Raw genomic sequence first — 24,007 nt, 5'->3', positions numbered from 1 at the left:
ATTCTGGAACATAGCAAAACACATCTAACTTTTTGGTATCCATCATAGCCACAAATGTCAAAATATATCAGGAACAATAATACCAAAAGAACATTTACCATCAACAAAATTAAACGGTTCCATGTATTTTTTGGTCAAACCTGGTTTAGACCCCTGATATTTTTACAGCATTTGCTTCAACCTTTCACATGACTAATTAGCACAAAGTCTGCTTAATTCCTGCCTCACATGTGAATTAGCTGTTGTATATGTTTTGCAGAAGTAATTTTGCTTTCTCACAAGTGTACCACCTAGAGCTTCCAGCCATGTACAGATAGAACCATCATTCAGCTACTGTATGTTATTATTATTATTATTATTATATTTATTATTATTAAATTTATTGTTATTATTGTATTCCTTTCTCAAACGTTATGTCTGGTTAAAAGTGGAAAGTGACGCGGACCTTGATCAAGCGTGACTTCCTTTTATTATTATTATTATTATTATTATTATTGTTGTGGTATAGTAGATCATTTGAGCTCAACAGTTAAAGAGTATTACTGAGATATACCCCAGGCAATGATGTAGATAATAAAATGGAGTGATGTATATGTAGTGTTGCAAGTACAGATAATAATAACAGAGCCAGAGTTCAGGAGCCTTATGTCTTAAATTCAACTTTTTACTCTTATATTCAGATTTGGTTTTGAAATAAAAGCTACAGGGAAGTGTTTGTACTAGCTGATCTTTCCCAGAAATATTTTAGGTTCTTATTTTGTATATGTAACTCGTGACATCTTTAAGTCCTTCAGTACATCTTAGGTACAAATGTTTCTCAGATATCATGCTTGCCTGGCGTCACACCTCCATCAGTAGAACAGTTTATTCAGGGGTAATACTCACAGCTGTGAGCCTGTAGGACCTAAGCAAACATCCTGTTGACTTCTAATCCATTACCTCACACATTGTGCATATGGCCAAGTACGTTTTCCCATCACAGTCATAACCACTTGCAAAGCATTCAATATTCCAATTTGTCCATGGATCATCAGGAGTAATCATTCCTAGCTATCTAAATATTTTAAAATCCTCATCTAGTCAGATATAATGATTATACACTCCTGGAAATTGAAATAAGAACACCGTGAATTCATTGTCCCAGGAAGGGGAAACTTTATTGACACATTCCTGGGGTCAGATACATCACATGATCACACTGACAGAACCACAGGCACATAGACACAGGCAACAGAGCATGCACAATGTCGGCACTAGTACAGTGTATATCCACCTTTCGCAGCAATGCAGGCTGCTATTCTCCCATGGAGACGATCGTAGAGATGCTGGATGTAGTCCTGTGGAGCGGCTTGCCATGCCATTTCCACCTGGCGCCTCAGTTGGACCAGCGTTCGTGCTGGACGTGCAGACCACGTGAGACGACGCTTCATCCAGTCCCAAACATGCTCAATGGGGGACAGATCCGGAGATCTTGCTGGCCAGGGTAGTTGACGTACACCTTCTAGAGCACGTTGGGTGGCACGGGATACATGCGGACGTGCATTGTCCTGTTGGAACAGCAAGTTCCCTTGCCCGTCTAGGAATGGTAGAACGATGGGTTCGATGACGGTTTGGATGTACCGTGCACTATTCAGTGTCCCCTCGACGATCACCAGTGGCGTACAGCCAGTGTAGGAGATCGCTCCCCACACCATGATGCCGAGTGTTGGCCTTGTGTGCCTCGGTCGTATGCAGTCCTGATTGTGGCGCTCACCTGCACGACGCCAAACACGCATACGACCATAATTGGCACCAAGGCAGAAGCGACTCTCATTGCTGAAGACGACACGTCTCCATTCGTCCCTCCATTCACGCCTGTCGCGACACCACTGGAGGCGGGCTGCATGATGTTGGGGCGTGAGCGGAAGACGGCCTAACGGTGTGCGGGACCGTAGCCCAGCTTCATGGAGACGGTTGCGAATGGTCCTCGCCGATACCCCAGAAACACAGTGTCCCTAATTTGCTGGGAAGTGGCGGTGCAGTCCCCTACGGCACTGCGTAGGATCCTACGGTCTTGGCGTGCATCCGTGCGTCGCTGCGGTCCGGTCCCAGGTCGACGGGCACGTGCACCTTCTGCCGACCACTGGCGACAACATCGATGTACTGTGGAGACCTCACACCCCACATGTTGAGCAATTCGGCAGTACGTCCACCCGGCCTCCCGCATGCCCACTATACGCCCTCGCTCAAAGTGCGTCAACTGCACATACGGTTCACGTCCACGCTGTCGCGGCATGCTACCAGTGTTAAAGACTGCGATGGAGTTCCGTATGCCACGGCAAACTGGCTGACACTGACGGCGGCGGTGCACAAATGCTGCGCAGCTAGCGCCATTCGACGGCCAACACCGCGGTTCCTGGTGTGTCCGCTGTGCCGTGCGTGTGATCATTGCTTGTACAGCCCTCTCGCAGTGTCCGGAGCAAGTATGGTGGGTCTGACACACCGGTGTCAATGTGATCTTTTTTCCATTTCCAGGAGTGTATGTCTTTCGATCCTAGACGCAGGGCAAAGTTATGCTGCCCTCATTTATTTAAAACATTCTCTTCAGTCTTTTCACGTGTGATGATCTCCATCTTTTGTTGCTCCCGTTTATGTTGTTTGTCCATGGATCATTTACAGCAAACCCTCATCTTCAATACTTCAGATTTGTTGATGACATCTTTATAGTCTGGTCCCAAGATGAATATAGTGTCTCTTCATTCCTCCAAAACATCAAAACTTTCTCTCCAGAGTTTTTCTCTCAGTCCTCTTCCTCTCAATGATCCACTTTCCCAGATGCTGACATTTATTTTTCATGTCATTCACATATCCCAAGCTATGAATCACCCAGACTTATCACTCCCAGTCATTCAAACATCCTAAAAGTGTGTTCTGGTTTGGATTTATTGATAACATCAACATGTTCTGGATGCAAGTCCAAGATAGACTGCACTCATTCCTCCATAACTTCATTCATTCATTCATTCATTCATTCATTCATTCCTCTTGTTCTGTAGGATCCATCATGAAGGAGAACCTTCAGAGATGTGGAAAGAGTGAAGGAAACATTTTCTTATCTTTCTGTTTCATCCTCCACAGCCCAACATTCCACTTGCACAGGTGTTGTCCGTATCTATGATACACCTATTTGTGGATCACCTACAATAATCATTCACAGCCACCCAAAAACGCTAAAGCTCTGTCTTATTGAGAGTTCTTGATCCATCTAAAGCTAACCAGCAACCAAAAATATTGTACATCCTATCATATCAAGAGTCAATTGTTGAATGTCAAAATGTTGCCCTAGTAAATGGGCACACAGATGCAAATTGTTACTCTATCACAAATACATTCAAACAGCTCTTATGGCTTCAGCTTTTTTGCTACTCCCTCTGGTGAAGTCTTCATAGAAAGATGACCAGATCCTAAGCCTTCCTAAAAAGAGATCTTCCATGTCTTTTTATTGATCTTTTTAACATTATCTTGTTACACCTTTCATTATATGGTGCCAGGAATTGAGAGCCTTCACAACTTTACTAACTGTCAAATGTTTCATTTCACAATTCTACTTGAGGCAATGGTCAGTGATATATGATTTACTTGTCTACCTCAGTTGACAATGTAAGTAATCTTCATCACTGCTTTCATGAATTATTATAACATTCTGTACCACATATGCTATGCTCCATTGGCATGTAATGTGAACCTTGTAAGATGTAAGACCACTTTCTGTTTGTGAACAGTTCAAGATGTTGATATAAGATTTCCAGCAAATTATAGTAGACAGGACATATAATTTTGTTGCATGGGTAATGTTTGAAAGTCCTTTAACAACAGAGATATTGAAGTAAATATGATTTTTTAAATGGCACAATCTACTTCTTTTGCAACATTCAAAAACTCTTGAAAAGATAAGTACAGTGCTATAACACGTGTTAATGTTGGCACTGAAACTTTTGCAGAAGCTTCCAAGAAATGCGAAAAAGCTGAAAGGCATGGTGGTAAAAATCAGCTATTGGAGTGTAAACATCACCAGGTGGGACTCTGGTGCCATGCCCCATCATTATTTGTAGCAGGAAAGTAGACTTACACTATTATAATGAAACGTATTTCTTCTTTAGCCTACTGTTTATTGAGTAGATAGTAAATGAAACTAAACAATATCAATGTGCTAACTTCTAATGTATCACAAGGGGCTTATAAAAGCTATTTCAAATGTATACATATGTTTAAGTGAATGTCTTTTGTGGACACAAGTCAACAGTCAAAAGGCTTGATACAGTAGCAGAGGCCCACTCGTGGGAGTTTATACTGTATATCTTCAACTGTTAACTTATCATACTGGCTTTTAGCCCTCATGCACATCACCCCGTATACTTGATGTTGTCTTCAACATTACCAAGCACACCTATGCTTTCTGTTAACACAAATGAGAAGCCCATGTCATGTTGCCCATGTGTGTAATAGGTCCAAGATAAGATGCATAAACCTGAATTCATCAAAATTGGCAGCTCACTTAAAACTACACTATCTGTCACAGCAAGAAAATCACAGTCTAGTTAGTATGAGGGTTATTCAATACATAATGTTTCACAATTTTATTTTCAGAACATACTCATTCTTAAGAGTTAGTATTCAGTGACAATATGTCAACATTTCTTTGTACATAGTCTCCAACTCTCCATCACATTCTAGGGCCTTTTGCCAGCAGTGTGTAAGAGCACATATTCTCTGTTGGGAAAAGGTATTGTTCTGTATTAGTAGCTATGTTTTCACTGCAGGAATTATACTCTCATCATCTTCAAACTGTGTCCCCTGTAGAGAATCCTTAAGTGACCCAAAAAGATGGAATTCCAAGGGCACCAGTCTAGGATATAGGGTCTGTGACTTAGTGATTACCTACCAAATTTGGTGATGGATTCTCAGTTTTGAGACTTTTGTGTATGCATGCATCATCGTGTTGGAGCAAAATTTCTTATGGTCGCTGTCAGATGGAACATGTAGGAAACTGTTCTTCAGTTTGTCCACAATTCTCTCATATGCCTCAGAATTAATGATCAAGACTTTTGGCGAAGTATTCATGGGAATGACACCATCATTGTCGCAAAACATTGCCATCAAGACTTTGCCAACAGAGGTTGCAGTCTTGAATTTGTTCTTTTTTTGGCAATTGTGGGTGGTGCCACTCCAATAACTACTACTCAAAAAGATGCACCCATGTTTCATCACTAACAATAATTAGTGAGTGAAAAGTCTTTCCATTAGCCTTAAGCTGCTACAACAGTTCAGCAAAGTTTAATTTTTTCGAATCTTCTTATCTGTTCTGACCACTCATGGAATGCATCTTGAGCATTTCTTTGAATATGCAAGAGTCTGTCATACATACTTTCAATTCACAGTAATAACTGGAGGGCCAAATGATCTACACAAATAATGGGATCCACGCAATTCGTCATGTCAGATGCGGTGTGTGTGACAGGACGTCCCAAATGTGGCTAACCGTGGAAGTCAATTGCTGTGCTTCTTGATGCTCTAACCCAATTAAACCATTGTCCAACAGTACTGTTATCGCCTATGTCATTCCCACACACTGCACAGAAACATTTGTGTATGATCACTAGAATTCAAATACTGCATAATGCTTGTAATGGGTGCCTTCCATAGACACCATTTTAATTTTTCACTATGTCTCTGCCATCTGTTGGAACTATCCAAAACTTCACACATGTGTAGAAGAAATGAAGTTGAAGCACCTAAAAGTATGTTTTCCTCTATGCATTAATGGCTGAAAAAAATTTGGGCACTAATTATAGAATGACCCTTGTGTTAATCATTCACTGAAAACAATAATTCAATATAACAAATATATTTCTGTTATTTTGCTCAAAGGAGGTTAAAACATGGCCAAGTTTAATTGATTTACAAAAGCTGCTTATTTTGGAAAGTAATTTACTGAATGAAAATCATGCAGTCAAAGACATCTTTCACATGATCTTACTGTAGCACAAAGTTCAGTAGGAAAATACCAGCAAAATCAGAAATAATTGAGACAATCAGCACATTTTGTGGTCACCATTAATACAAAAGCAATAACTTCTGAAATATACTTATATTTCTATTGCTTCTACTTAGTCTTCAGCAGCACTATGTCTTGCTGTGATATATGTACGCATCAAAACTTATTCTTATAAATATGACTGTGCTATTTTTAAAGAAAGCTTATACAAATAAAATTAAAATTTTAAAAGCAAAAGCTATTAAGTAGCAATCTATAACTAATTACTTAAATCAGTTTTTACACCCCACTATTTTAGAGCATTAATATTGCCTCATGAAGCATGAATTGCCTATTCATGCCAGTTTCATAGCTCATTTGAAATTCATTGCATTTAATACACTTTAAGACATATGTAGTTTCAGCATGTACAGGTCTCACAGTAGCTGTCGAACTCACACTATGATGGTTGTATCTGTAGAAATCAAGTATGTTGTATATGTATTTTCCTTATCTGTGGGCTTGCCATGGCAGATTGACAAGGTGAAGCTTCCTGCTTATGTCCAGTAGAAAGCCTCATATGTAACCAGCACAGGACTAAGTATTGTCACATAAAATACAGAAGGTAATACAAAGAACTAAATTACATGTAACTGCTTCTGCTGTAATTTTTAAAAATTAAAAATAAGTTAATCAGATTACTTGAATAATTGTAACAACATTATCGCAAAAAGGATAGATCACTTCTGGCCATATGGAGGAGACTTTGAGTCTGCAACTGTATGGCACAACAAAAGGTGTGCTATTTATCCTTTTCATAATGTTGTTGTTATTCCATCCTTAATAAGTATAGTTATGCTACTTTCAAACAGATCATAAAATTACAGTTTTACCACTGTGCATGTAAACTAATAAACCATGTTGTCTTTAGAAGTATGTGACACTGATTTGTGATGTTGTAGTCAGTTAGAAAAGGAATATCAAAGCCTGCATGCACTGATACTGAGATTTATTTCAATGATTGATGCTTATATTACTGAACTTTTATCAGCTTTTCCTTTAACTAACATTAAAGGTGTGTACACATAAAATGTTGACTACAGTGAATCTGCTGAGAATGTCATGAAGTTATTATAAACAGGGAAAGAAAGAAAAAGATGTCTAGACTGTTATGGAATAGAGATGAAATATACTGATGGCTTCAGTCTTGGAAGATTCATCAGGGCTGGACCAGGTAAAAACTGACAGCAGAATAAAAGAGAGATAGTAATTAAAAATGTGAGATATCAAAAATAAGATATAAGATCAAATTGTCAGAAACAGGAAAAAAATAACTGAGGAAAGTAGGTATCAGAAATACAGAAAGTTAGAAGTGTGAAAGTAAAATAACTAAGACACTGTAAATGCAAAAACTTGTGCAAAAGACAGGAGTAGTCAAAGAAAGCCTTAAGATGAAATGTTTATCTGATGAAATAGATTAGAAAGAAGGAAAGGATCAAATGGAAATGAAGTCCGTCACCTATATGAGGCAGTTGTGAGAATCAGGGTAATGGGGAGCACTAAGATATTGTACAGCGATTGATGGCTAATTTAAAATATGTGCAGGAACTGTGAAAGAATGGTTAAAATATTTGTTAAATGTGACAAACAGTACTGTAGTGGAGAGAAAGTGGGAGCACTTTCTACTATACTCCTAAATATTATAAACTCTTGTACTTTTCAGGAAATTATTCCATCATTCCCTTGATAGTACAGACATCATTCACATGTCACAGTTATAACGTCATGTGATTCAGGTAAGGAACTGCTACTTACATGGCAGGGTCCAAAATTTGTAAATGCAAGAAATAATGATACATACTATGGTCATTAGCATAAAAATATTCAAGTATTTCAATATATGGGACCTTTGTTCATTGCTGAGTAGTAATATAATCATCACTTCAGAAAAGTGAAACAGCCTGTAATATGCAATCACCAAAATGTACAACACAAAATACAGAGTAATGCCACGTCCCTCAGACAGATGTAAAAGTAGCGCTAATTAATTTAATGCCATGTCCCTCAGACAGATGTAAAAGTAACGCTAATTAATTTAGAGAGATCCACATTGCTTGTACTAATATTTATTTAAACCATAACCAGTTTTGAGTTTTTAAAATCCCCATATTCAGGTGTATGAAATTATAGTATTTGATAACACATAACATATGGTCAGGCCAGTCACTGCAAGAGTTCCAATCATTGCATCTTGGCAGAAACTGTCTGCCACTGGGGAGCCACATAGTAGAAATGCTATCCACTACAGTCAGTGGCAAATAGTTTCTGCCAACAAGCAATGACTGGAACTCTTGCAATGACTGGTCTGACCATATGTTATGTATTACCAAATACTATAATTTCATACACCTGACGATAGGATTTTAAAATCTCAAAACTGATCATGGATTAGATAAATATTAGTACAACTTAAGTGAATCTCTCTAAATTGGTTATTATGTCTCTTAGATACAGACGTACTATGCACCAAATCTTGTGTAAAAGTTGTGCAATGTGTCACCACTAGGGACAGCTCAGCCCAAAACAAAAATAACCAATACATTTCACAGCATTCAGGTTAGGTTACGCGACTGTCCTTGCTTGCTTTTTTGTAGACACCATACTGGATTTCATCATTTTTGTTGTTTCTGTATTATAACTTGCATGTTATGAAAATATGTCATATATTTGAAGGTTTATGACAAAGACAGGGGTAACATACAGGGAGTGAAAGGCTATTTACAATTTGTACAAAAGCCAGATGGCAGTTATAAGAGTCGATGGATATAAAAGGGAAGCAGTGGTTGGGAAGGGAGAGAGACAGGGTTGTAGCCTCTCCCCAATGTTATTCAATCTGTATATTGAACAAGCAGTAAAGGAAACAAAAGAAAAATTTGGAGTAGGTATTAAAATCTATGGATAAGAAATAAAAACTTTGAGGTTCGCTAATGACATTATAATTCTGTCAGAGACACCAAAGGACTTGAAAGAGCAGTTGAACGGAACGGACGGTGTCTTGAAAGGAGGACATAAGACGAACATCAACAAAAGCAAAACGAGGATAATGGAATGTAGTCGAATTAAGTTGGGTGATGCTGAGGGAATTAGATTAGGAAATGAGACACTTAAAGTAGTAAAGGAGGTTTGCTATTTGGGGAGCAAAATAACTGATGATGGTTGAAGTAGACAGGATGTAAAATGTAGACTGGCAATGGCAAGGAAAGCGTTTCTGAAGAAGAGAAATTTGTTAACATCCAGTATTGATTTAAGTGTCAGGAAGTCGTTTCTGAAAGTATTTGTATGGAGTGTAGCCATGTATGGAAGTGAAACATGGATGATAAATAGTTTGGACAAGAAGAGAATAGAAGCTTTCGAAATGTGGTGCTACAGAAGAATGCTGAAGATTAGATGGGTAGATCACATAACTAATGAGGAAGTATTGAATAGGATTGGGGAGAAGAGAAGTTTGTGGCACAATTTGACCAGAAGAAGGGATCGGTTGGTAGGACATGTTCTGAGGCATCAAGGGATCACCAATTTAGTATTGGAGTGCAGCGTGGAGGGTAAAAATCGTAGAGGGAGACCAAGAGATGAATACACTAAGCAGATTCAGAAGGATGTAGGTTGCAGTAGGTACTGGGAGATGAAAAAGCTTGCACAGGATAGAGTAGCATGGAGAGCTGCATCAAACCAGTCTCAGGACTGAAGACCACAACAACAACAATGACAAAGACCAGTCTTGGTATGATGTGTTACAATTAAATGTCAGTTTACAACACCACAGCAGTAAAAAGGCTCTAGGAGATCCTAAGCTAACTGGTACTAATGCAGAGAGTTGCATGTGAATGAACAGCATTGTCTGGTGGTTACAGACACATGATTATGGTGTTTCAGGATTGCAGGAAGTAGGTTAGTGACCCACTACCTGCCTTTTTTTTTTCTTTTTTGTATTCATGTAACAGAAGTGTGTTACACAATATTCAATTTGATATTATTTATATACAAGAGCATGCTCTCTGGAACAGATTTCTTTGATTTTATGACTTAACTCATAATTTTTTTTTTTTAAAAAAAAAAGAAGAAAAGAAAAGAAAAGAAAAGAGAGAGAGAGATGAAACTCCTGAAAGTGAAATGACCAGCAAAGATGTTTGTATACTAGCTTGTTACAAATACTTTCCTGTTTATACTGAATATATTGAAATTTCTGAGGCTGGATAGGCAGGAACCTAGGAAGAGAGCAGAGAGTGCTGTGAGTGAAATGAGCAGCAGTAATATTTATAGTCTTGCTTGTCATAAATATTTAACTGTGATAAAATTGTTAACAACACTTTTGTAGTCAAAATATCCACGGGTGTGCTGCCGGTCTACAGTGTCCAACGGGCACAATATTTCGGCGATCATACATGTCGCCATCATCAGGTGAATTGACGGACTGAGCTCCTGTGAACGTGCCGGCACGGAGATCCGTACGCTATGGCTGCTCAGAGGGAACTGGGTTCGGTCGCGGCGACGGCTGATTTAAATACCCTTCGCCCGCGGCGCGCTCCCTCCGCCGTCCACGCCCCGCGCAACGGTCGCGCGGTGGAACAGATTGCGACGGCGTCTGAGATGACGTCGGAGTGATGGCTCTGTCCGCCGTGGTCGTCACAACTATACGTTTGCTCGATTTACTCTTGATTAACCCGATCGCTGGTTCCCAAGCCTTGCTAAGATTATAGCCACAGTCACGGTTTATGAGGTCGTCATTGGTGCGAATTTCGATGGCCTCTCTAACAACGCTGTCCCAATATCTCGACGTCTGTACCAGAATCCTCGTGCGGTCATATTCCATGGCGTGATTTTCCGACAAACAATGTTCAGCGACCGCCGACTTGCTCGGATACATCAGACGAGTGTGCCTCTGGTGTTCACGGCATCGATCCTCGACGGTACGCATCGTCTGACCAATATACGACTTGCCACATTGACACGGAATCTGGTACACGCCGGCCTTCCTCAAACCGGTTATTTGAGATTGAGACCTTAGAAATATTTTGTAAAAAATTCAACCTTTTGCTGTGCTTAGCCATCTTGGAATCTATGGCTCAGTTTTGGTACGAAAAATGGAAAAACATTTTTAAGAGATTTTGCAAGGAACTACCTATGGGCTAATGGTGCCTATATAAGCCACTTAAAGCTCACTATAGATCACATTAAATGCTAAAGGAACCAACCAATCTGTTCCATTTGCCTAACTAGGAGGAAGTGTGCAACATTTGTACTTTGATGCTGTACTGTAGGATAGTGACACTATGATGATCCTTCTGTTGGGTACACAAATGGTCCCTTTCCCAAGGGCTATCCTAAACACTTGATCCTATTTTTCCATCAGTTATAGAACCTGAGGTATCAGTCCTGGAAGAATCTTGTTTTTATGCTCAGTGTTTTGTAACATATTAGCTACCACATTCTGTTACATGTGTACAGCTTGAAAGAAACATATTTTAATTTCCACTTAAGAGAAATCAAATCTGATGATTCCGATGGTTATGCAATTTGGGGTAATTGGCCAATGATTTGGTTTTCTCCGAATGTATTTCAGAGTAATTGAGTGACCTCATGAGCAACATGAGGTGGAGCTCCATCATGCATCAAAAAAAGTGAATCCAAAGCACCACCCTCTGATAGAGCAGGGATCACATGTTGGCAAAGTGGATCACAACAACATTTGTCATCCATGCTGTGTGTACTTTGTGAGGAGAGAGAGGTGTTGGGGACATCCTGTATGTAGCCAGAAGTCATGTAACATTGCAGTTTCTGTAGCAGAACAAATGATTGCAAACAAAAATGCTATATACAATCTGTGCACCAAACAATGAATACTTTTGTAGAGAGTTCAGGAGCTAAAGACAGTAATCTGTACATGATTTATATATTAGTCACACTCTATTTAGGAAATGGAATGTAGGCTGTTAGCTATCAGATAAGGATATTGTAAATGCTTCATGCTTGCTGATACATCTGTGCAGAGGATATTGTTCATAGCATGCTCGTTATCCACAAGGTGTTTATGTTTTAGACAGTACTTTGCTTCAGTAACAATTCCTTGACAAAAATTATATGATATTAGTACATAATGCACCGTGATTCTGTCTTGGTAATAAATGACAGTTTACAATACCATTAAAATAAGAAACCTTATAGGAGAAAATCTTTCTACTTAAGTTTTTTAAAGCTATTTTTTCTTACCTAATGGAAGCGACCTGTTTCTGTTGCTGTTTCTGAGAAATCAAGATACCTGTTGAATGCTGTTATGAGAATGTTAAGTAACTGACATCGGTCAGGAACTGCAAAATATGTCAATAGATAATTTGATTGCTGTGAATGTAAGAGATCCAACTACCTTGGCAATACATGGGGTATTTCAGCTCATACCTTAATACATTTGGTTAAACTACAGCAGTCAGTACACAAGCAGGCACAAAATGGAGGCTGCCAGCTGCATACTTTCACTGCACAGAGCTTTATCTGCATCTGAGCAGTGTTGTCACTTGGTGAACATTCAAGACACTGTTAGAAACACACTTACAAACTTAAATGATATCACAGATTTATTTTTTATCTTTTGTTACAAATTTACAGTTATCATTTGACTCACAATCAAGTTTCAGTAATCTTGAAACATCTTTATAGTAAAGCAGAGTGTGCTCTGTGCTATATATATATATGTAACAACGCTGACTAAATTACAAGTATAACAGGTTTCAACAGCTGTCGTCGAGCCGTATAATGCTATCTTGTACACACACCCCACGCTGGAGCACTGCGAAGTGGCCTTCATTGTGGACAACGAGGCCATCTACGAGATCTGCAGGAGGAACCTCAGCATTGACCGGCCAACCTACACCAACATCAACAGGCTGATAGGTCAGATTGTCTCAAGGTAACAGCTACACAACTTTAGAGTGGATTTTAGTGCATTGAAAATTATGTTCATTAGCGAAATTTCCATCTAGGGAAATTTATTGACAATCAGCATTCAGCTGACTGTGTGACTACAAGTCACTGGGAAGCTGGTGATGTACTATGAGACAGCATCCAATTTCTCCCATGAATAACAGGAGTTGCTTTCTCTTCTTTGACATATGGGTAAAAGTGTACTTATGGTGTCCATACCTTTTCTGTTGCATGCTGTTGTTGGTAACAGCTCACATGTAAATAAATGTCGTGTGACTAGGGCCTCCCGTCGGGTAGACCATTTGCCGGGTGCAACTCTTTCAATTTGACACCACTTCGATGGAGATGAAATGATGATGATTAGGACAACATAACACCCAGTCCCTGAGCAGAGAAAATCTCCAACCAAGCCGGGAATCGAACCTGGGCCCTTAGGATTGACAATCTGTTGAGCTGACCACTCAGCTACTTGGGGGTGGACACAGTTCACATGATGAATGATGGGAAGTGAACTCAATGAATCAGATTTGAATAGCCAAGTTCATTGTTTGTCCATGATTTTTTAAGATTCATAAATGCAGTTAGCTAATATTTTATTTCACACACAGTAATTTAAGATCCCACCCTAACCACCACCTCTATCACCTTCATTTTCACCACCTTCACACAGAACTTTGCGATAGCACCTTTGTGTAAATTGATGGCTCTCAAACTGATGGTGGTGTCGGGTGCGCCTCTTTCATTGGCACCAACATTTTTTGGTATTGGCTTCTGGAACGCTGCTCAGTATTTACAGCAGAGCTCTTCACCCTGTATCAGGCCATGCAGTACATCCGGCAACACAGGCTTTTCAAATGCATCATTTTCTCTGACTCTCTCAATGCTCTTCAAAGCCTCTGTGTGCTGTACTCTATCCATCCCTTAGCATAACGGGTCCAGGAAAGCCATCACTTGCTCACTCTTGATGAAGCCACTGTGATGTTTATGTGGGTTCCTGGTCACATCGGTCTGATAGGAAAGGAGGTTGCTGATGCTGCTGCCAAGGCTCCAGTCCTCATACCTCAGTCCACTAGTTCTTACATTCCCTCCAATGATTTCTGTGTTGCTGTCAGTCAGCAGGTGGTAGCCCTTTGGCATCACAACTCATGCTCCCTTCACAGGAACAAGCTCTGTGTTATTAAGCCTCTACAAGTGGCTGGACAACCTCCTCTCAGTCCTCTCGCTGTGGGGAGATCATTTTAGCTAGGCTGCATATCAGGCACTGTCTATTTAGCCATTGCCATTTGTTAAGAGGTGCTTTCCTGTCACTTTGCACTTATTGTGCTCAAACTTTGATAGTCTGCCATTTCCTGATGGAGTGCCCTTTTTTGACCACTTACATTCTTGATTCTCGTTTGTTTTTGCCATCTGAGTGATCAGCAGTTATTAGCAAATGATGCGCAGGCTGTCAACCGTGTTTTACTTTTTATCCATCGTAGCAATAGGGTGACGGCCATTTAATTTTTAGTTCATGACCTCCTTTTCTCTATGGTGTATTTTATAGATGTTTCTCCACATTCCTGTTCCTAGCTGTTTTTCATCCATTGATTGGTATAACATGTAGTCATTTTTAACTCCTCTCTTTGTCTTCACATTCTACAGTTCTGACGTGGGCTCATGTGACCCTAGTTGTTTTTGTGCCCCAAAACATAACAAAACAAACACCTCAAAAATCCTGTAAAATTCCAGAAAGCAGTCAAATATTTGTGACTGGCAAGATTATAACCTTAATTCTACATGTTTCGCTTGGAGGAACTTAATATGTGCTGGTAGGTCCCATTCTAACCACAACTTCAAAAATTGTGACATATTCAGAAAAAGACAGCTAATTGTTTGTGATATACGATAAATCAGATCATAAGATTGAGCAATTATCATTGGATGCCATATACTATGTATGGCTGACAATAAAGCAGCATGCAATAGAAGGAGAATGGACACTGTAAGTACACTTTAACTGATGTACACTGTCAGTCCAAAAAGGTTTTGAGACTGGATTAATAAAAAATAGAGAAAACTTAAGATGGTGGTTTTAAGACTTCAGACAATGTACATAGACTCCCTCATTTGAGTACAACTCACAGAAGGTTCATACACCCAAGTGAAACTATCTGCATAATCATACTTTGGGATGTTCTTCAACTCATGCATCTCACTGCCTTGAAAGCCAGTTATGTCATCAAAGCATTGACCCTTAATATGAATTTTTAATTAATTAAAAAAAACACTCAGTGCCAAATTGGGTGAATATGGATTATGACAGACTGCTACTTGCTTTTTCATGAGAAACTGCACTACAGCTACAGCCAAGTGAGTGAGCACACCATCATGCAGTAAGAAGAAACCTCTCCCCATTCACTGTTGTGGAAGAACCCTCTAAATCCTCTTGCATAACTGGTCCATGACACCCAAATAATACTGGGAATTCACAGTAATACCAACAGTAATAAATTCCCTGTGGATAAAGCTGTGACCATCAAAAATAGCAATGAGTATTGTCTTCACTTTCACTTTTATAATTCACCTCTTTTTTTTATTTTGATGAACTATCAGAGACATTGTCCACTTTATCACTTTTTTGTGGGTTAGTATTGATAACACCAACTCTCATCACTCATAATGATTTTTTCCCCAGAAACAACAGTCTGTGTTTTCCATTTCTATCAAGTTGCAGCCAGTATCCATAGTTGTTTTTATTTGGGAGTCAAGGTGCATGGGACAAACTTTGCAGATACTTCTCTCTTCTTCAGACATTTTGGCGATTGTCTTAAACACTTGACTTAGAGATGTTCAGTTCTTCAGGGATAGCTCTGCATGAGAGATAATGGTGCGTTTTCCAAAGATAATGAATTTTATCAATGTCTCTGTTGGATAAACGTTAGGTGGGATGCTCTGACCTCTCATTGTCCTTGAGTGACACTTGCCCTTCTTTAAAATGTTGAAACTACTCAAACACTCATACACAATTTAAAAAGTTATCACCATAGGCGTTTTTCATGGACTCAAATGTAAAATATGAAATTGAATCACTGCTCAATGCTTCATTGCGATTTGTGGTACAACAGTGCTGACACACTACAGCCGCACATCCACTACTTAACACTGCCTGCTCACAACAGACTGGTTGAATACACATCTGCTGCGTACAGTCATTGGTAAAAACTGCCACCATAGTTACTGGGCAGTTAGTGCTTATACACCGGTAATAAAATCAGTCTCTGTACTTTCTCGACAGAAGCTGCTATGTGCCTTACCACAGGTATCAACCTGTGCCCCGCACTTTGCTCTGCCCTGCACCTCTTCCTTAACCTGCTGCTAAATTCGTCCTTTGTTAATGTCATCTGTTGGAGAGCATCTCTCCACAAAAGGGAAAGGTTCCACATTTGAGTCATAGCCTGGCATATGGTTTTAATTTGCCAGGATTCTCCAGAACCGTCACCCATAAAGCACATTTGGTCACGGGTTCTGTGAAACTCACACATCATCAAAATGCAAGCCATCTCAGTTTATGAACTCTAGCATGGAGTCAAAGCAGCATTAAATGACACAAAAGCATCTGTCATCCAAATTCAATTTGCGTCTGTGCTCAGTTGGGTTAGAGCGTTTATCGCTACCAGAAGTGGCACATCTGTGTACTACATTTTGTACCTTTTATACCCCTTAATCAGCTACAAGTTTAATCACATATTCTTCCTACTATTCTGTTTCTGCACAGTAAGTAAAATTTCGTTGCAATTATTGATGGTGGCGTTAGCTAGTTTAGTGTTATGTGAATCTTTTGCACAATAAAGACAATAATGTGTAATGAGCTATTTTAAATTCACATTACAAATTAATTCATAAATATGGCTATGCACTGAATGTTTATAAGATTTTTCCTTAAAAAAAAAAAAAAAAAAAAAAAAAAAAAAAAAAAAAAAAAGAGAGAGAGAGAGAGAGAGAGAAAGAAATGTACAGATGTGAGTTAGTAATTCCTAGCCACTACCATTTACACATTACAATAATAGAAATTCTTCTACAGAATAAAAGAAGTTATGAAGGAGAAACTTTTTCAGTTTGTTTTCAAATTTTACTTTTGCATTTTATGTCACTAGGTAAGTTATCAAAAAAAATTGTTGCAGCATTGTGCACCCCTTTTTGTGCTAAGGACAACCTTAATATGGAGTAATGAATGTCATTTTTCCTTCTAGTGCTGTAGTTATGTACATCATAGTTTCTTTTGAACTGCAGTGGATTATTTAAAACAGACTTTATGTGGGAGCAAATATACCATGTAACAGTAGTCAGAATGCACAATTCCTTTACATATGTACAAGATGGTCAAGAGTGAACACCACATATTATTCTTATAGCAAGTTTTTAAGCAGCAAAGACTTACTTTCTTAAAGATGAGTTACCCCAAAACATTATTCCCTATGGCATTTTTGGATGAAAATACGTTAAATATGTCAACTTGCTAACTTGCCTCTCCTTAAGATTTCTAAGTGCAAATGTGGCTGAACTAAGTTGGTTTAGGAGTTCCAAAATGTGCTTTTCCAATTTAACTCCTCTTCAATAGAGTCACCTAAAATTTTGAAGTTTCGACCATATTTATTACTTCATCCCTCTGTGTCATGCTTATCATTGGTGTAGTATGCCTAGTTATTCATAACTGAATATGTTGTTGTTTTTTAAAACTGAGCATGAGACCATTTGCAGAAAAACAGTCAAAGATACTTTTAAGAACATTGTTTACCATTTATTCTGTTTCTGTATGTGTGCTTGGATTGATTACAACACTAGTGTCATCTGTTAAAAAAAACTAATTCTGCTTGTTGTATTTTAGATGGAAGATCATTTACTTATTTGATGAAAACAGTGGATCTAAGACTGAGTCAGTCAGAATAATTTCCCCAGACTAGATTGGTTGAATTATTAAATACAGTTTTCTGCTTTCTTTTGGTTGGATATAGGATTATCCATTGGTTGGCTGTATCATCAATCCCATAAAATTTCAATTTATATAAAAGAATACTGTGGTTCACAGAGTCAAATGCCTTAGATGGTCTGCCAAAAATACCAACTAGTGCTATTTTATTATTGTAATTTTAATGAGTAACACTTTTTAAGAAAGTAAAAATAATAAAAAGTTAATTGTTGTTCAGTAGGTGATTTTTCAGCACAGTTACTAATAAATAGTTTTCTGCTGTAATATTTTTTAGTTCCAGCACTAGAAATGTTAGAATATTGGTGGACAACACATTGGCTTACCCAGTTTCTGCACAGAGTGAGTTCTTCCCACACAGTGCTGTTCTGCTGTGGAGTAACATGGGTACAGCAGCCAGGAAGTGTACCCCAAGTGCCATTACCATGGAGCCCCTGGCTCAGCAGCTGTTGTGGCAGAGCACCTGAAGGAAAATTTGGAAAATATTTTGAGTAGATTTCCCGACCACATTATAGTTCTGGTTGGAGATTTTAATTTGCCAGATATAGACTGGAAGACTCAAACGTTTATAATGGGTGGCAGGGACAAAGAATCCAGTGAAATTCTTTTAAGTGCATTATCTGAAAACTACCTTGAGCAGTTAAACAGAGAACCGACTCATGACGATAACATATTAGACCTTCTGGTGACACACAGACCCAAACTATTTGAAACAGTTAATGCAGAACAGGGAATCAGTGATCATAAAGCGGTTACTGCATCAATGATTTCAGCCATAAATAGAAGTATTAAATAAGGTAGGAAGATTTTTCTGTTTAGCAAAAGTGACAAAAGCAGATTTCAGAGTACTTGAGGGCTCAACACAAAAGTTTTGTGTCAAGTACAGCTAGTGCTGAGGATCAGTGGACAAAGTCCAAAACCATCGTACAGTATGCATTAGATGAGTATGTGCCAAGCAAGATCATAAGAGATGGAGAAGAGCTACTGTGGTGCAACAACCGAGCTAGAAAATTGCTGCGGAAGCAAAGGGAACTTCACAGCAAACATAAACATAGCCAAAGCCTTGCAGGCAAACAAAAATTATGCGAAGCATAATGTAGTGTGAGGAGGGCAATGCGAGAGGCATTCAATGATTTTGGAAATAAGGTTCTATGAATTTTGGTCTTGTGTCAAAGTGGTAGGTGGATCAAAACAAAATGTCCAGACACTGTGAGACCAAAATGGTACTGAAACAGAGGATGACAGACTAGGGGCCGAAATACTAAATGTCTTTTTCCAAAGCTGTTTCACAGAGGAAGACTGCACTGTAGTTCCCTCTCTAGATTGTCACACAGGTGACAAAATGGTAGATATCAAAATAGATGACAGAGGGATAGAGAAACAATTGAAATTGCTTGAAAGAGGAAAGGCCACTGGACCTGATCAGATACCAGTTCAATTTTACACAGAGTACGCGAAGGCACTTGCCCCCCGTCTTGCAGCGGTGTACCGTAGGTCCCTAGAAGAGCGTAGTGTTCCAAAGTTGTGCAGAACTATAGACCTATATCTCTAACGTCTATCAGTTGTAGAATTTTGGAACACATATTATGTTAGAGTTTAATGACTTTTCTGGAGACTACAAATCTACTCTGTAGGAATCAGCATGGTTTCCGAAAAAGATGATCGTATGAAACCCAGTTCCCGCTATTCGTCCATGAGACTCAGAGGGCTATAGACACGGGTTCCCAGGTAGATGCCGTGTTTCTTGACTTCCGCAAGGCGTTCGATACAGTTCCCCACAGTCATTTAATGAACAAAGTAAGAGCATATGGACCATCAGACCAATTGTGTGATTGGATTGAAGAGTTCCTAGATGACAGAACACAGCATGGAATTCTCAGTGGAGGGAAGTCTTCCGAAGTAAGAGTGATTTCAGGTGTGCCACAGGGGAGTGTCGTAGGACCATTGCTATTCACAATATGTATAAATGACCTTGTGGATAACACTGGACGTTCACTGAGGCTTTTTGCGGATGATGGTGTAGTATATCAAGAGGTTGTAACAATGGAAAATTGTACTGAAATGCAGGAGGATCTGCAACAAATTGACACATGGTGCAGTGAATGGCAATTGAATCTCAATGTAGACAAGTGTAATGTGCTGCGAATACATACAAAGAAAGATCCTTTATCATTTAGCTACAATATAGCTGGTCAGCAACTGGAAGCAGTCAATTCCATAAATTATCTGGGAGTAGGCATTAGGAGTGATTTTAAATGGAATGATCATATAAAGTTGATTGTTGGTAAAGCAGATGCCAGACTGAGATTCATTGGAAGAATCCTAAGGAAGTGCAATCCGAAAACAGGGGAAGTAGGTTACAGTACACTTGTTCACCCACTGCTTGAATATTGCTCAGCAGTGTAGGATCCATACCAGATAGGGTTGATATAAGAGATAGAGAAGATCCAATGGAGAGCAGCACGCTTCATTACAGGATCATTTAGTAATCACAAAAGTGTTACGGAGATGATAGATAAACTCCAGTGGAAGACATTGCAGGAGAGACGCTCAGTAGCTCGGTACGGGCTTTTGTTGAAGTTTCGAGAACATACCTTCACCGAGGAGTCAAGCAGTATATTGCTCCCTCCCAGGTATATCTCGTAAGGAGGCCATGAGGGTAAAATCAGAGAGATTAGAGCCCACACAGAGGCATACTGTCAATCTTTCTTTCCACAAACAATACGAGACTGGAATAGATGGGAGAACCGATTTAGGTACTCAAAGTACCTGCCACCACACACCGTCAAGTGGCTTGCAGAGTATGGATGTAGATGTAGATGTAGCTGTAGAGATGTAGTTTTGTGACACCTTAAAATCAATGAGAAAGGACGATAGAAAAGAGGAAGATTTATGGAAAACTGTGGGGGTTCGAGATGGATTGGGTGGGTATGTATTATGTACAATACAGAATAGATGAAGAAGGGAAAGATTGGAGAACACTATGGTAGGAAGAGAAAGGATATTTATGAAAGGAAATCTGGAGCACCTCAGGCCTGGACCATGCTGATTAATGGTTATCACAAGACACACCACACCCTGGTGTGAAGAAGCTTCTTTGTTGGTTTCAGTTACTATTTGGAGCCACTCGTTTGGCCCAAATGGACCACCACAATGAAAGTGGAAAGAGCAATTTTGTGTTTGTCGCTAATTTTCATTAGCAAAGAAATAATGACAGAGGAATGGTATTATTGTTGCACCTTTGGACTGTTTTTTGTTCTGTGTCTTTAATTCTATCAAGAAGTGAGAACTGTTGAAGTATGTACCTTTTACTTTGTTGTAGAGTTGAGTTGACCCCAATAACAAATACACTCTAAGACAAAAAAATGCATCACAGTCGGAATTGTATGAATGGACCACAAAATGGGAGATGCGATGTACGAGGGGCCTTTGAAAAGTCCGTGTAAAAATAAAAACTAATTGCATGTTTGGGGTAAACCTTTATTTTTTGACATAGTCTCCTTTTAGACTTACTCACTTCATCCAGTGCTGTTCTAATTTGTCGATTCCTTCCAAATAATAGGAATTGTCCAAGTCTGCAAAATAGCAATTAGTTGCTGCAATTACCTCCTCCTTTGAATAAAATCTTTGTTCCGCCAGCCATTTCCTCAAATTGAGAAACAAATAGTAGTCCAAGGGAGCCAAATCTGGAGAATAGGTGGGATGTGAAATGGGTTGGAATCCTATTTCCATTATTTTTGTGACCACAACTGCTGAGGTGTGTGCTGGCGCATTGCCATGATGGAAAAGGACATTTTTGCGGTCCAGTCACCAGCATTTTCCTTGCAGCTCGGTTTTCAAACAGTCCAGTAACAATGAATAATATTCACCTGTAACAGTTTTACCCTTTTCCAGATAGTCGATGAGGATTATCCCTTGTGAATCCCAAAAGGCAGTCGCCATAACCTTTCTGGCTGAAGGAATGGTTTTCGCCTTTTTTGGTGCAGATTCTCCCTTGGTAACCCACTGTTTAGATTGTTGTTTGGCTCATGAGTATAGTAACATATCCATGTTTCATCCACACCGACCAAACAATGCTTAAACTTTTGCGGATTCTTCCTGAACAGCTGCAAATAATCCCTGCAACACTTCACAATATTCTGCTTTTGGTCATGTGTGAGCAATCGCTGGACCCATCTTGTGGATAGCTTTCTCATGTCCAAATGTTTATGCAAAATATTATGTACCCATTCATTTGAGATGCTCACAGCACTAGAAATCTCATGTACCTTAACTCTTCTGTCATCCGTCACCATATCATGGATTTTATCAAGGATTTCTGGAGTCATAACCTCCACAGGGCGTCCAGAACGTTCAACATCACTTATGCCCATATGGCCACTCCAAAAATTTTGAAACCACTTATAAACTGTTCCAATCAAAGGTGCAGAGTCACCGTAATGTTTATCAAGCTTCTCCTTAGTCTCTTGAGGTGTTTTGCCTTTCATAAAGCAATGTTCAATCACCATACGAAATTCTTTTACATCCATTTTTTGACAATCACTCAACTTCCTTGATTTACACAAATGACAAACACAAAGAAATAGACCAATATGGCTGAAGCTTGGTGTGCACTCTTTCCAATGATGCTACTAACTAAACATGACCTTGATACGTGCCAGTGGTACCATCTCTTTGCACAGACTTTTCAAACACCCCTTGTATATGTACACGCAAACATATGATTACAGTTTCAGAATAACTGGATGATTTATACAAGAGAATGAGCTTCCCACACTGAGCAAGTCTTTAATGCATTGATCCATCTGTAGCCCTTTTGCAAGCAGTTATTAGGCTCGATATTGATTGACAGAGTTGTTGGATGTCCACCTGAGGGATATCAAGACAAATTCTGTCCAATTGGCACATTAGAACTTCAAATTCCCGAGCTGATTGGAGAGCCATGCCCACAATGCTCCAAATATTCTCAGTTGAGGGAAGAGCTGGCAACCTTGCTGGCCAAGGTATGGTTTGGCAAGTGTGAAGACAAGCAGTAGAAACTATTGCTGTGTGCAAGGGGCATTACCTTGCTGAAATGTAAACCCATGCCATGAAGCACAACAAAACAGGGTGTAGAATATTGTCAATATGGTGTGGATTACAACCAAAGGGGCCATTCTATGAAATGTTTTGGCACCCTGACCATCACTCCCATTTCTTGGACTGTATGGAGGTTGACAGTCACGTTGGTATCTCCTTGCTGCTTGAGGTGTCTCCAGGCACATATTTGGCCTGGAATCTCATTGACTGGAGTAGAACTGTCTTCAGCAATGAGTCCCACTTTGACCTGATCCCTGATGATCATCTGCTGCATCCTTAGAGCAAAGTGGTATGTCCATGACATTCTATGCCTTGTTTTGTTTCCCTTGCTTGTCTTTGTGATTGTCAGTCTCTATCTTGGCCAGCAAGATCACTGTATTTCCACCCAATTAAGAACATTTGGGGCACTATGGGCAGAGTCCTCCAACAAACTCTGGTTTTTGACAATCTAACAGGGTGATTTGACAGAATTTGGCATGATATCTTTTAGGATACTGATATTGCGTGAAGAGTTCGAAAGAGCACTGGAAGACCTAAGCCGAAACAAGGCCCCTGGAGTGGACAACATTCCATTAGAACTATTGATAGCCTTGGGAGAGCCAACCCTGACAAAACTCTACCATCTGGTGAGCAAGACAAGTGAGACAGGCAAAATACCCTCAGACTTCAAGAAGAATATAATAATTCCAATCCCAAAGAAAGCAGGTGTTGGCAGATGTGAAAATTACTGAACTATCAGTTTAATAAGTCACACCTGCAAAATACTAACGTGAATTCTTTACAGACAAATGGAAAAACTGATAGAAGCCAACCTCAGGGAAGATCAGTCTGGATTCCGTAGAAATGTTGGAACACGTGAGGCAATACTCACCCTATGACTTATCTTAGAAAATAGGTTAAGGAAAGGCAAACCTACATTTCTAGCATTTGTAGACTTAGAGAAAGCTATTGACAATGTTGACTGGAATACTCTCTTT

General features: G+C 39.4%; 1 protein-coding gene across 1 annotated transcript in view; it reads left to right on the top strand.

Moving 5' to 3' along the window:
* Window positions 1–24,007, top strand: part of LOC126428082 (tubulin alpha-3 chain-like) — a 231,150-nt gene that overhangs the window by 156,953 nt on the left and 50,190 nt on the right. Inside the window, exon 5 of the mRNA XM_050089970.1 lies at window positions 12,793–12,974. Coding sequence (XP_049945927.1) covers window positions 12,793–12,974 — 182 coding nt within the window. The remainder of the gene's footprint in view (window positions 1–12,792; window positions 12,975–24,007) is intronic.

The sequence above is a fragment of the Schistocerca serialis genome, chromosome 12 (assembly GCF_023864345.2).
Source record: "Schistocerca serialis cubense isolate TAMUIC-IGC-003099 chromosome 12, iqSchSeri2.2, whole genome shotgun sequence".
Taxonomy (NCBI): domain Eukaryota; kingdom Metazoa; phylum Arthropoda; class Insecta; order Orthoptera; family Acrididae; genus Schistocerca; species Schistocerca serialis.
This window is presented reverse-complemented; position numbering and strand designations above follow the sequence as displayed.